General features: G+C 41.8%; 1 protein-coding gene across 1 annotated transcript; it reads right to left on the bottom strand.

Annotated features, from left to right (window-relative positions):
• Positions 1 to 1300: 1300 nt before the first annotated feature.
• LOC138875727 (uncharacterized) lies at positions 1301 to 2854 on the bottom strand. Its single transcript, XM_070154590.1, has 3 exons — positions 2399 to 2854; positions 1954 to 2314; positions 1301 to 1539 (listed from the first exon to the last, which is right to left on the bottom strand). Exons 1-3 carry the CDS (start codon positions 2852 to 2854, stop codon positions 1301 to 1303), a joined length of 1056 nt encoding a protein of 351 aa, XP_070010691.1.
• Positions 2855 to 15148: the final 12294 nt, after the last annotated feature.

Raw genomic sequence — 15148 nt, 5'->3', positions numbered from 1 at the left:
ACTCTTTTCACAAGCATCTGACCATTGGAATTTAACTGCTTTCTGTGTCAATTTAGACAATGGAGAGGCAAGAGTAGAAAACCCCTTCACAAACCTCCTGTAGTACCCAGCCAAATCTAAGAAACTGTGAATCTCGGTTGGAGTAGTAGGTCTCGGCCAATTCTTTACTGCTGCAACCTTTTGAGGATTAGCCATAATTCCTTCCCTGGAGACGACATGACCCAGGAATGCGACAGATTCAAGCCAAAATTCATATTTTGAAAATTTTGCATACAATCGGCGTTGTTGAAGAGTCTGCAAAATTGCTCTGAGATGGTCAGCATGGTCCTCCCGACTTCGGGAATACACAAGAATATTATTAATGAATACTATCACAAAGGTGTCTAAAAAAAGGCTTGAAGACTCGATTCATAAGATCAATGAAAGCTGCGGGGGCATTTGTTAGCTCAAGAGACATCACCACAAATTCAAAGTGCCCATACCAAGTTCTGAAAGCTGCCTTTGGAATATCCTGTCCCTATATCTTCAATTGATGATACCCGGACCGCAAGTCAATCTTTGAGAAACACGTAGCACCTTGCAATTGATCAAACAAGTCATATATTCTAGTAAGGGGATATTTATTTTTGATTGTAACTTTATTGAGTTGTCGGTAATCAATACACATCTGTAGCGAACCATCTTTCTTCTTTACAAACAAGACCGGTGCGTCCCACGGTGACACACTCGGCCGGATGAAACCTTTTTCTAGCAAATCCTTCAATTGTTCCTTTAGCTATTTCAATTCCGCCAGTGCCATTCTGTAAGGTGGAATTGATATAGGCTTTGTGCCTGGTATCACATCGATCCCAAAATCAATCTTCTTGTTTGGCATAACCCCAGGGAGCTTATCTGGAAAGACATCCGGAAATTTATTCACAACAGGTACGGAGTCAAGGTTAGGTGTCTCGGTATCGGTGTTCGTAACCAAAACTAGATGATAGATACACCCTTTCTTGATCATCTTTGCAGCCTTAAGGTAGGAAATATATCGACCTCTAGGGACTACATTATCTCCCTTCCACTCAATAACGGGCTCAATAGGAAATTCAAGCCTTATAGTTCTAGTCCGACAATCAAGTTTGGCAAAGCATGAATACAGCCAATCCATTCCCATTATTACATCAAAATATACAATTCCCAATTCAATAAGATCATCCCTAGTATCCATACCGCACACCGTGACAATGCAACTTCTATAGACTCGAACAGCCAAAATTGACTCACCAACAGGAGTAGATACTGAGAATGGATCAGGAAACTATTCTGGTTCTATCCCGAATTCCATAGCAACAAAAGGGGTAACATAGGACAAGGTGGAACCAGGGTCAATAAGTGCATACACATCATGAGATTGGATAGTCAGAATACCTGTAACAATATCTGGAGAAGCCTCTGCAGTCTGGCGACCGCTCATAGCATAGAACTGGTTGGGTCCTCTTATACTCTGCACACCACCCCTAGCTGCACCACACCCTATTGGTGCTGGGGTACGTCGAGCTGGAGAGGGGGCTGAAGATGTAGCAGCTGCTGGACTGAATGACTAAGTTATGCCCCTACTCGCTCCCTGGCGGGATACATGACAATGTCTTCGAATATGACCCCTCATCCCACATCCATAGCATATAGGTAACTCCAGATAGAAAATCCCTGAGTGCATCTTCCCACACCTGGGGTACAGGGACCTCTGTTGATGCTGGGACCTCTCTCCTGACCAACACCATTGATGGGATTCCTTGTTGCCCTAACCGGACCTGAAACGACTCCACTGTTACTGGATGTGCCCTGATGGCGGTGTACTGGCTGAAGACTGTGCAACAGATTGGGAAGGCCCTGATGATCCTCCCTTGAAAGCTTATCTTCCCCCACCTCGTGACTCTCCCATGTTGCCCGTAGATCGGGCCTTGCTGTTACCCTCTCTCTCCATTCTGTTCTTTAGTTTACGGTTTTTTATGGCCTGAGCAAATGCTACCATCTTCCCATAATTCATATCAGAATTCAATGTAGTCCTAGAAGCCTCATTAATAGTCAAAGAATTAAGGCCCTGAACAAACCGGCGCATCCTGGCCTCCATTGTGGTAAACATATGAATGGCATACTTGGACAAGTGAGCAAACTCCATGTGGTAATCCCACAAACTTCTATTACCTTGCCTTAAATTCTCAAATTCTGCTGCCCGGGCTGCCCTTGTCTCAGATGGCAGGAAATGATCAATGAAGGCATCAACAAACTCGCTCCACCTCACCGGAGGGCTCCCCTCCTCGCGGGAATCTTCCTACAACTTAAAACATGAATAGGCCACCCCTTTAAGATGGTAGGCAGCCAACTCTACTCCCTCTGTCTCAGTCGCACGCATAACCCTGAAGGTCTTGTGCATCTCATCAATAAAATCCTGAGGGTCTTCTTCTGGATTGGCACCCGTAAACACTGGAGTGTCTAACTGAAGAAATATGTTCACCCTAGAACTAGTAGAATCCCCTTGTTGGCTGGATAAACTAGGCGCAACATTTGACCTCTGGGCTTGAGAGGCCACTAGCTGGGTCAACATCTGAATGTCTCCCCTAATATCCCCATCAGAAATACCAGAACCGGAAACTGGAGCTGGAGGTGGGACAGAGGTATCAACAGGAGGGATAGTGGTACCCTCCACAGGTGTAGGAACTGGGGTAGTCTGCTCCGGAGTAGAAGAATCCGGTAGAGCAATAGCAGGGTGGCTACACTCACCCGCATCATAAAGCAGGGAATCATCAGCCACTCCTGAGGTGGCATTGGCATTGGCTTCCTGGCCAATTCTCTCTTTCTTCTTAGGTGCCATACACTAAAAGATAGAACAACGCACTTAATTAGAGAGGGAACAGTTTCGACGCACGATCCAGAATATCAAAGAAGGGTGTTATTCCTAAATGCCCAAATAGCCCCCAAATTATAAATGTGGTCGACTTCACATCGATAAGAAGGACTCTACTAGACACGGCTCCGAGACATCCTAGGACATTTTAAAACCTTAGGCTCTGATACCAAGTTTTCCACGCCCCAACCTTGGGAGGCGTGATCGGTGCTCAATCGAGTTAACCCAACTGAGCAAGCCTTATCAAATACTTCCTACCCAACTCGATACGAATAAGGAAACCATATTTTCATACATTTGTTTAGACGAGAAAAGATAGTGCATTCTACAAGGTTAGTTCATTTTAAATCACAACATTAATCCGTAATTAAGTTCCCAATATTACATGCAATTACACTTTAGCAAAACGAGAATTTGAATTACATTATACTTCATAGACCCATCCAACGCCCGTACATAAGCCACACATATGTCTACGGAGCCTCTAAGGATAACCAAGACAGTGATAACAACACCGGTGACAAGGCCCCAGCTATACCTCAAAATAGACATCTATAACAAAAGAACTATCACAAAACCCCTGGAAGGAGGAAGGGGCTCACCAAGAGCTTGAAAGGAGGATGCTCTGCTACACAAGATCGGCACTATCTGCAATGGAGCCACCTACATTCATTTAAAAATGTAATGCCCCTGGCAAAAAGGGATGTTAGTACCATGGAATAGTATTAGTATGTATAACTAAACACCATCTACTTAGAAAGAATTTTCATACAAGAATAAGAAATCACAAGTATAACTCAAAACTTTAAACGATCACCATATTATCAAATAAAAGAATGATACGACTTTCAGATCATTTTCCCATATCTTTTAGTTTGAGACATTTCACAATATTCATTATTTGTTCACAATACGACCGCTATCTTGAGCGGAGTCCGATCTTGACCTGATCGGCTAGGTTGCCTCATTTGAGACATATGCTTCAATCACAATCTCATTTTCCTTCTTTTCCGGAATTCATTCACAATACCTTTCCAATGCCACCGCTATCTTGAGCGGAGTCCGATCTCGACACGATCGGTTAGATCGCCTCATCAAGGAATTGTTCCCTTCTCATAAATCAATTCATTTCACATATATCATTTCATAGGCACTTGGGGCCATGACTTATCAAATCATTCTTGGCAATAGGCCACATTTTACATCGTTCCCAATTTTCAATATTAGCTTTGCCAGTTAGGACAATAGGTGCACACAAGAGCAATTTAAATTGTAAACATAGATAAGATTTCACGTAGATAGCACAATACATTCAGATGCAATCTCAATTTAAGGTCTAAACATTTCCAATGCATAATTCATACCTTTGCCCCTTTCAAGTTGTCAAGTTAGCACGTTGATTATGTTGGGACACATTTTTCACACACATAAGGTTACAACACCAACTCATGTAAAACAACAAGCAATACAACAATTCAACTTTAATCTTGCCATGCCCACACAATCACGGATGAAGCTCAATTTATAAAAGACGGGGTTTTAGCCATACACACCTCAACCGAGCTTTCCTTAATCCTATAATGTTCCGGAATGTTTTCACCTCAATCTATTTAAGCAATATAGCACAATTTAACTCATAATCAATAAAAGATTATAATCTAAGATCTCTTAAGCATTTTATCGAGCAGTTAGTGTTCATTAAGGCCTTAGGGTTCTTTTTAGGCAAGATTACACTAGCCCATTACCCATGCCTCCTCTTATATAATTCCTCATACTCTTCAAGAACACATGCATTCAATGCAAACCCCCTTATTCCCATGAATTACCTCACTAATGACCCTTTGTAGTTATGTGTAAAAATGAGAGCTGGGGTGAAGAAGCCTTACCTCTTGGGATGAAGGTTTAGGTCCCTCACTTAATTATCATCAATGATTCAACAAGTATTTTTGGATCAATATTGATGAAAGTCACTTCCCCTCTCTAAGACCCTCCCTCTCTCTCTCTAAAAACATCAGAAAAACAAGCGCAAATGAGCTATTACACCGTATATAACGATAGGAGGTCGGATTTAAAATTTAGAAAATTAGATCCCCGAGTTGGATATGCGATCGCAAAGCTAACATGCGGTCCGCATAATGGACCACAAAAATGCTCCCCAAGATCGGAACACACTGCCTGGGTATGCGGCAGAAATGTAGTCTGCATACCCATTCTGCGGTCGCATAGTGCACCGCAGAACTGCCCCTCACAAAATCCCAAGGGAAATATGCGACGACTATGCGGTCCGCATATCGGTTATGTGATTGCATAGTTGAACTCAAATTTGAACAACACACTAACTCACTTTGCGGCGATTATGCGGTCCGCATACCAGTTATGCGACCGCAGTCTCGACCGCAGAATCACATTTTCTGGAAAACATTATTTCTTGACTTTTTATAGCATAGATCAGTCCAAAAAGGTCTGAACCGCGGTGAGCAAGCTCGTTGCGAAGTATTTTACGCATCATTAACACATGATCCTAATTGCCACTACGAGCTTTTGGGTTTAGGGTGGAAATTTTTCACTTTGCCTCACAGCTTCCCATGGTTGTAATTTCTTAGTTTTACATTTTCTTATATAATTAAATCACATGGTCTGTAGTAATTTGTAAACAAGTATGGGTTGGCTAGTGAAAAGGGATGGGGAAATATGCATGTTATAGTTGTTAAATGGTAGAAAGCATGTTATGAGGTTTATATTCCTAATTGTGTAATAGAAACCATGTTTATGATTCATACATGCATTAGAAAACCATGTTCTTAGGACCTAGGTTTCTTGCTTTAGCACTTCAGTCGTTAGTCCATGCTTTATGTCTATCACTTAGAAATCATGCTCCTATGGCAATAACAACACTGGTATAAAAGGTTGTTATTTCAATTCTACAACTTTTATGTACATCATGCCTTAGGGATTTTATTTTCAACAACTCTGCCATTTGCGTGTGCATACTAGATACTATATTCTAGGATCCTGTTTGTGTTTTTGTTTAAAAATGCCTCGTTAACTACTGATTCATGAAAAAGGTAGTAAACTAATAATTTTTCACATTTGTGTTTTCTGAATAAAATTGGCAACAATCTCTGCGACTAGAACAACATGTTTTAGGTAATAAAAATAATCACCAAACTGCCTTAATGACTTGGAACAACTGCTACATCTCGTTTTGCGCCTAGGCAAGACTTAGGTAATAATTCGAATAAAATGGAACTGCCTTTATTTAATTATAGACTATTACAACCAGCAGGTAGGCCTGATTTGGACTTCTTATCTAAGTCATGTAATAAATCTGGTTCTGCTTCAATAGCATAAACACCCTGCTTTAGGATATTAAATTTAGACCTTAACTATGTATACGTCATGTTGTCTATTTGCATTATCTATGGAGGTATAACTGAGCCTTCTGCTTGTTTTCTGTGTTTTCCCCCTTTAAATGCAGTCACATATGTTTTGTATGTCGCTTTAGTATTTTTGCCTTTAAACCTGAGGGTCTGCCTAGAACCTCCTTCTTATAGGAATAGGAGTTCTAAATTCCTTCGGGGTTGATAGGAAGGGACGGGTAACAACATGCAATAAGAGTCGAGACCAATCTTCGTTTAATTACCTTTACGGGGCGGGAAAGGGTAGATATGGATATGATGATCGGTGTGCTAATACCACTTGTATCCCCTCTTTTGAGGAATATCATATCAGGTATTGCATTGATGTGATCCATATTACAAACAAACCTTGGACACCCCCTTTACATTCATAAGCATGCTTTAGATTGTAACTTTTTTCAAAATTTCGCCTTTTTAAACTCCTATGTATTTAAACTTAAATCCCCTATATTTGCGCCCTACTTGTCAATTTGCTAATTGTACAAATTCATAAAAATTGTCTGGCTGGGAACCACATTAGTGGATCCTGAGGGGTGCCTAACACCTTCCCCTTAGGATAATTTCAAGCCCTTACCCTATCTCTGGTTATCAAACGTAGTTGTAGATGAACCTTATAGGTGCCCTAACACACCTTAAAAATCGTTAGGTGGCGACTCTTCAAAAATTCAAACCACATTCCTACAAGGAATGAGTTGTCCTATACCCAAAGTGTCATGATCCCGATTTCGTGGAGGAAAAAGGGGGCGCGACAGCATGGCAACTCTGCTGGGGATTTTAGGCTTTTACCATTTCAGATTGTTCTTGTGAATTTGTACCTCTCTATGTGCAATTATTTGTTTAATTTCTTTAAGAATTTATTTTCTTCTTCAAAAGCGAAACTGATATATCTTTCTTGTTTCCTTCCTTTACTGCCGCTTTAAATTATGAAACTACTATATTTATCGCTTTCTTAACATGCAAATACATGTCAACATGCTTTTAATTATTTCATAATCATGCTCAACATCATACGCCACTCGTGCCAAACAAATACTGTAGCAATGCTTGATATGTGGTTGCGCTCTTCCTATATCATTACCCCCTAAATTCAGAAAGGCATATTTACGGTAAAACTAGTCCATCAGAGGTGCAATCGACAATTCCGTGCCTTCTCCTTGAGTTGTCCACTCAAGGGTACCAGTCTAAAACCGCATAGAAACCTTACTATGTTTAAATTATATATGCATCATGGTCAAACCTAGTCATGTCAGTTATGTTGTCCACATAATGATCCTTTAAGATAGCCTTGTCCAAAGTCCACTAGGTTTCCTTAAAACCCAAACGGGCATCATCACGCTCTGTGCATTTATTTGGAGAACTAAATGTTGCATGCTGATTGTTAATATTAATAGTCGAGTCTGGTGGGGGTAAGGGCCTAACCATATTTGTCCTGCAGAAATATGAGGCACGAAGTCCGCAGATTCGGCATGGTCACTAACATCCACCCCAGATTGCTAAGCTGGTGGAGAGATTTACACTTTAGTGACCAATCCCTCGTTAGAAAATATCTGGGAAATCTACCATCCCTCCTGGAGGTCCAACCTAACAACATGATAATAGAAGCTGCTACGTTATTTTGGTATTATGAAAGGGTCGTGTTCCACTTTGGGGACATCGAAATGACACCTTTGCTAGAGGAGATAGGAGGACTGGCCAGTTTAGTGTGGGAAACTCTGGGTTTGCTAATGCCTGAGAACCACAAAGGCAAGAGTTTCCTTAAAATGATGGATTTGAAGAATAATGCAGAATTGGTATGCCTGAAGGAATGATACATCCCTTTTGACTACCTGTATGAAAGGTATGGTTATAGTAAATTCTATCGTACCTACCCTAACGAGTTAGCCATCACGTCTTTGGGACACATCCATCATAGGGTTTTCGTCTTCACGTTATGCTTCCTGGGTCTGATCGTGTTTCTGATGAATAAAGGGAGAATCCATACCAAGCTAGCTATTGTAACCAAGACCCTAATGGAGAGGATTGGAGGGCAAACATTCAGCATTGTGCCCATGATGATCGGAGACATATACCGAGCCTTAGAGAAGTGTCAACAAGGAGCAAAGCACTTCGAAGGCTGCAATCTACTACTTCAAATATGGGTCATGGAACATCTCCAGAAGGGTGAATACCGACAAGAAATTCAGCGAAGAGACTGGGATGACCACATCGCTTTCCACCATCCAAAGCGAATGAATTACATCCCCGACATGTTCGCTCAGCCTGAGAATTCCAGAGGATGGGTTGAGCTATTTGATAATCTGACTGAAGAACAAGTTTAATGGATGTTCGAGTGGTTTCTGATAGAGGAGTTCATCGCCTGATCCAGAGATGCACCTTTCCTGATACTAATTGGTCTAAGAGGAACATACTCGTACGTCCCTCTTCGAGTTATGAGGTAAGCTGGTAGGAAGCAAGTTATACCCAAGGTCGACAAGATGAAACATTTCAGAGCTGATTTCCAAGACGATGACAGTCCCTACAAGTGACAAGCCCAACATATGTGGCATTGCAAGATCATAATGGGGAAAGATACCATTGATCCAGACAGATATCATGCCGGTTGTACTCCTTTCTATTCTGGTTGGTTGGAATACAATCATGATGGTCTGGGCCAAGCAGGGTTCATTCGAGGTCACAGAATTATAGATGAAAAGGCTAAGGTGCAAGTCAAGTATAACCAGCTGCGCAAAAGGATTCGTGAATGCGAGAGCGAACATCACGAGATACAAGAGTCCAACCAGAAGTTGATTGAGGAATGGAAAGACATGGCTATCAGTTCCAACAAAAGGCTAGGATACTTGGAGCGAGGCATAGTAGAACTGGAGAGAAAGTTTCTCAAAAGGGTTTAAGATTGTCAAAGGGCTAAAGGGATCGAAGGCAGACATCTAGCCAGAGCATACCTATTGTTGGGACTTCGCGAGTTGGGGGACCTATTAGACGGAGCCAAGGATGCCGAATCAGGGGAAGGTCCTTCTGGGACCAAGTATATAGGAGTTTATCTTTTCGCTTTATGAATGTAATAAGGCCAATGGCCATTAGTGACTTTTATTTCTTGTTTATTTAGTGTCGTTTTGCGATTCGTCTATTTCTATCAATAAAATGAGGCATTTAGTATTCTAAGTTCTCCAAATTAATTTGTCGCTAGGTCTATCTTGGGCACAAAGAGGTTCCTAAATTAAGATACGCTTTACATTCCTGAACTATATGTTTAAATATTGTAATACTTTTTATAATATTCACTAACTTGATTACCTTTTGTTTTTATTTTTTGTTTATTTATTCCCCTCCCCAAAGGTTAGTTCATGCATTCTGGCATCGTCATTTTATTTCACAATATTCAGGGCCCTCCACCCACTCCTCCTCTTAGTCTCATTAAAGGAAAGAACAAAGGCAAAATGGAAGACTTGAACAACATTAGGAAGGAGAACACAGTTGTTCGGGTAGAGGCCACTGATGGCCAGGGTGTTCGGGTTCCTAACGAGAATGTGTCGCAACTTGAGCAGAAACTGTTGAAATTCCAAGAAGAGCATGATCAGGTTTAGAATCTCGCAAAGCTGTCTTTTTCCCTCAGCACCCCAGATATCAACTTCCTCAACACTCAAAACCCTACACCTCGTCAAAATATCCCTAAACAGCAGAATCATCCCGCATCTCACCATCACACAGCTCCACCAAAGAACAAAAGCAACACCTATCATACCCCAAACAACACTACACTACTCATCTCAGAACTCCACAAATGACCATTTCCACACTCATACGCCAGGGCACCAAAACACCCCTATCTACGTGGAGACTATGCTACACTCCACCCAACTTATCTCATGCACACATGAGTCTGATGGAAAGGGTATACTTATCAGGAACCTGGCCGAGGATCTTAAGAAATTGACCAGCCAGATTTGAGGCATTGAGGGAAGCAAAGGAATCGAGGGGTTGAACTATGAGGATCTTTGCATACAGCCTAACGTCGAACTCCCTGAGGGGTACAAACCTCCTATGTTCGAAATGTTTGATGGTACGGGTGATCCAATGGTCCATCTGAGGACATACTGTGACAAGCTGGTTGGAGTAGGGAAGGATGAAAGAATCTGCATGAAGCTATTCATGAGGAGTTTGAAAGGAGATGCATTATCTTGGTACATTAGCGAAGATCCCAAGAAGTGGTCAAGCTAGGTAGGGATGGAATCTAACTTTATGGACCGATTCAGGTTTAATACAGAGAACGCACCAGACGTGTTCTATATCTAAAATTTGAAGAAGAAGCCCACGGAGACATTTTGCAAGTATGCTACTCGCTATAGGTCCGAAGCCGCTAAGGTCAGACCCACCTTAGAAGAGGAACAAATGAACAAGTTCTTTGTCTGCAATTAGAACCCATAGTACTATGAGCGGCTGATGATGATTGAGAACCACAAATTCTCCGACATGATCAAATTGGGTGAGAGAATTGAAGAAAGTATCAAAAGTGGTATGGTTACAAACTTCAAGGCCTTGCAAGCCACAAACAAGGCTTTACAGTCCAGTGGTGTGTCCAAAAAAGGGACGTAGGGGCTGTAATGGTTGCACAAAGGACCAAATCTCCTATCAAATACTAATCTTACCCAACACCTCCACTCACATACCAGCCAACTCCAAATTACCAAGAACCCTCACCCTCATACCAAGCTCCACCACAAACTTATCAGTCATCTCCAACTCTTACATATCAACCTACCTCACCCAGATACTCCCAACCCGCTCATATCTACCAAACCTATAATGCTCAACCATCCCACTATCAATCACCCCTCTCCCCTCTCCCTCCTCTCCCGCATGCCAAAATATCCCTAGACCTCGACCTAATTTTGATCACAAACCTCTAAAACAATATACAGCCATCGTTAAACCCATTGACCAGTTGTATGAGAGACTCTAAGTTGTTGGTTATGTCACCCCATCCCTGCTGCAACCCCTGAGAATCTTTCTTAGTGGGTTAACCCAAATAAATCCTGTGCATACCACTCTGGCATGAAAGGTCACACCATTGATGAATGTCATTCCTTAAAAATAAGATCCAGTCTTCGATTGACAACAAGATCATTATGGCAAAAGAACCTGCTCTGAATATCCGCAACAACCCTCTGCCAGACCATAAGGGTGGAGGTATCCACATGATTGAAGTAGAAGATGACTAGAATCCCGAAGGATCAATCGGGTTGATCGCAGAAGATGATAACCCAAAGAAACAAACAATCACCCTCAATCCAATCATAGTCTAGATTTAACCATCTGAGGATGCTGAGGTGAATATGTCTGTACCACTTGAGTTTGAAGCATCATCATCCACAAAGACACCGGCATCAATTAAGGTCGAATTCATGTCTCCAGCAAATGCACCCGCACCATTTGAGGTTGCAGTTTTGCCACCCAAGGCACATGTTCCGTTCGGAGTAAGGATAGCTGCATCAATCCCAGTGGCGATGTCAACCATGATACCATTCCATACAAATGACATACCATGGGACTATATAGCCGAGGCAAGAAGGAAAGACAAGGTCAGGATTGAAGAAACTATTGCAACACAGGGTATGACAAGAACTGGTAGAGTCTATACCCCTGAACATCTAGCTGAATCAAGCAAGCATGCCTCCAACCGGCCACCCCTCATTGAGACAGGTCCGGACAACCTTTGGAGGAAGATATAGGCCAAGGAATATTCAGTCATAGACCAGTTAAACAAGACGCCAGCACAAATATCCATTCTTTCCTTGTTGCAAAATTCTAAGACGCAAACAAATGCTCTATTAAAGGTGCTAAGTGAGGCATACGTACCAAGTAACATCACTGGCGGGGAAATGGCTAACATGGTAGGACAAGTGCTAGAAAGTCATAAGATCACATTCCATGAGGACAAGCTGCCACCTGAAGGGTTAGGGCACAACAAGGCATTACACATCACTATGCAATGCGAATATTATTTCATCACCAGAATCCTAATAAATGGAGGTTACAGTCTTAATATTTGTCCGTTGGTAACACTCAAGAAGCTGGGTAAAGGACTGCAGGAGATAAAATATGGAGCAATGAATGTGAAAGCCTTCGATGGTTCCCATAGGTCCACCATTGGTGAGATTAGTCTATGCCTACAGATGGGACCAACCTAGTTCGAGGTCGATTTCCAGGTGATAGATATACCAACGTCTTACAACTTGCTGCTAGGACGGTCGTGGATTCATGCTATTGGGGTCATAGCATCAATGCTGCATCAGGCAGTAAAGTTCGAATGGAATCACTAGGAAGTGATCATTCACGGCGATGGCAGTAACCCTATATACAGTCGCCAGACCATGGGGAAGAAGGAAACTAGGTGGAGAAACTTACCACCACATCGAACGGGTCAATGCTGTCGACAAAGACAAATGGTGGGATAACAAAATCGAGAGTATACTAAATTCGAGTGGGTACGAACCTGGCAAGGGGCTCGGCAAGAACCTCCAAGGAATATCTAAACCCATAAAACTCAAGAAACATGGCAATACTTTTGGTTTGGGATATGAATACACCTGGGAAGAATTCAACAACTGGTCCCCATTATGGTGTGGTCCTTACTATCCATTAGAGCAGCCAATACCGTATCTGCGAAAAGGAAATTTTTTAGTAAATAAAACAGTGAATAATACTTGGTTTAGCCTTGCTACCCCGAGGCTCGTCGAGCTTTAGTTGTCCTAATGGTCCAATTATTGAGATGTACTCCTCTGCTCACAGCCCGTATGGAAGGGCCTTCCTCCCCCTCCTCCTCGAGAATGACACAACAGTCCATATCATTGTCCTCTAGAAATAAGTTTTTCACTGCTGCAAGTGCTTCTTCTTCATCTGACCCATAAATAATGTCAGCCTGTTGGAAGGTTTCACTACTTCCTTTGTTCTCAACAGGAACCATGCTAATGGCCTTGTTTCTCTTGTTTTTGTGTTTGATTTTCTTAAACTTCTTTGAATCTTTCTTCGTCTTCTTAGATTTCTTTAATGGAGACATATTTTTCAATTTCCGTAATAAGATCTTATATGTTCAAAATAGTTACACAATTTATCAAAAGCATTTTGACTTTTCTCATGAACCAACACTTATTGCTGTCATTTTTCTCTCATTACTTTACTTATACAGCATTACTATTACTTATCTTGATGAACCAATGACTGTGACATGCAATGAGATAGCGCAACAAACGGACATTGATTCATAGGAAGATGACATACCTGACGATATTGTTAATGAAGTTGAGAACTTTGAGAACAGACCTAAGTCCAACCTGGATGAGACTGAGATTGTCAACCTAGGAGATGTAGAAAACAGCAAGGAAACGCGAATCAGCATTCACCTATTGCCATCAGAGAAGAAAGAATATATAGAATTTTTGAAAGAGTATAAGGACATATTCGCCTAGTTATATGATGACATAACTGGTTTGTGTACGTCTATTGTGGCTCACAAACTACCAACCGATCAAATGTGTCCACCGATAAAGCAAAAGCTCAGAAATTTCAAGCCCGATATGAGTTTGAAAATCAAGGAAGAAGTCAACAAGCAGATCAAAGCTAAGGTTCTCAAGGTAGTGGAATACCCGACATGGTTAGCCAACATTGTTCCATTGCCAAAGAAGGATGGGAAGGTTAGAGTCAGTGTCGACTACAAGGATCTCAACCGGGCCAGTCCAAAGGATGACTTCCCTTTGCCGAATATACACATCCTAATTGACAATTGCGCCAAGCGTAAATTATAGTCATTCGTAGATTGCTTCATTGGTTACCATCAGATCTGGATGGATGAGGAAGATGCTGAGAAAACGGCTTTCATTACATCGTGGGGAGTGTACTGTTACAATATGATGTCGTTCAGCCTAAAGAATGCAGGGACCACCTACATAAGGGCCATGACTACCATTTTCAATGATATGATACACAAGGAGATAGAGGTATATGTTGATGATGTTATTATCAAATCCAAGAAGGCCACTAATCACATGGAAGATCTGAGGAAATTCTTTAATAGATTGCGGAGGTACAACCTAAAACTAAACCTCGCAAAGTGAGCATTTGGGGTTCCTGCTGGGAAATTGTTTGGGTTTATTGTGAGTCGCCTAGGAATAGAACTGGATCCATCGAAAGCCAACCACCACCAAAGAACAAGAAGGATTTGATGAGTTTCTTGGGAAGGCTTAACTACATCAGCCGATTCATAACACAGTCTACAGTTATCTATGAGCCAATCTTTAAGATGTTAAAGAAGGACGCCGCTACCAAATGGACTGATGATTGCCAAAGGGAACCGCTGGTTTTAGTCCCGCCCGAGCCAGGTATACCCTTATTACTCTACCTTGCCATGCTGGATGGAGCTTTCGGCTGCGTTCTAGGGAAGCATGATGAAACGGGGAGGAAGGAACAAGTCATCTATTATCTCAATAAGAAGTTCACCCCGTACGAGGCCCGGTATTCTCTATTGGAATGCACATGTTATGCTTTGACTTGGGTAGCTCAGAAGCTGAGACATTACTTTTATGCATATACTACATATCTCATATCAAGGATGGATCCTTTAAAGTACATCTTTTACAAGCCCATGCCCACCGGCAAGCTGGCCAAGTGGCAAATCATGTTGAGTGAGTTCGACATTGTTTACGTAACTCAAAAAGTGGTCAAGGAATAGGCACTGGCGGACCACCTTGCTGAAAACCCCGTGGATGGAGGATACGAACCCCTGAAAACATATTTTCCTGATGAAGAGGTATCATTCATAGGGGAAGACATTGCAGAATCCTATGACAGT

The sequence above is a fragment of the Nicotiana sylvestris genome, chromosome 8 (genome assembly GCF_000393655.2).
Source record: "Nicotiana sylvestris chromosome 8, ASM39365v2, whole genome shotgun sequence".
NCBI classification, from domain to species: domain Eukaryota; kingdom Viridiplantae; phylum Streptophyta; class Magnoliopsida; order Solanales; family Solanaceae; genus Nicotiana; species Nicotiana sylvestris.
Note: the sequence above shows the minus strand (reverse complement) of the source record. Positions and strands in the feature narration are given on the sequence as shown.

What these genes read in the sequence shown, in the direction of transcription:
- LOC138875727 (XM_070154590.1), bottom strand. Translation starts at nt 2,854, where the DNA reads ATGGCACCTAAGAAGAAAGAGAGAATTGGCCAGGAAGCCAATGCCAAT. An exon ending in AGATGCACAAGACCTTCAGG is followed by an intron (nt 2,315 to 2,398) that starts GTTATGCGTGCG and finishes TTTAAGTTGTAG; the next exon opens with GAAGATTCCCGCGAGGAGGG. An exon ending in GAACAGAATGGAGAGAGAGG is followed by an intron (nt 1,540 to 1,953) that starts GTAACAGCAAGG and finishes CCCCCTCTCCAG; the next exon opens with CTCGACGTACCCCAGCACCA.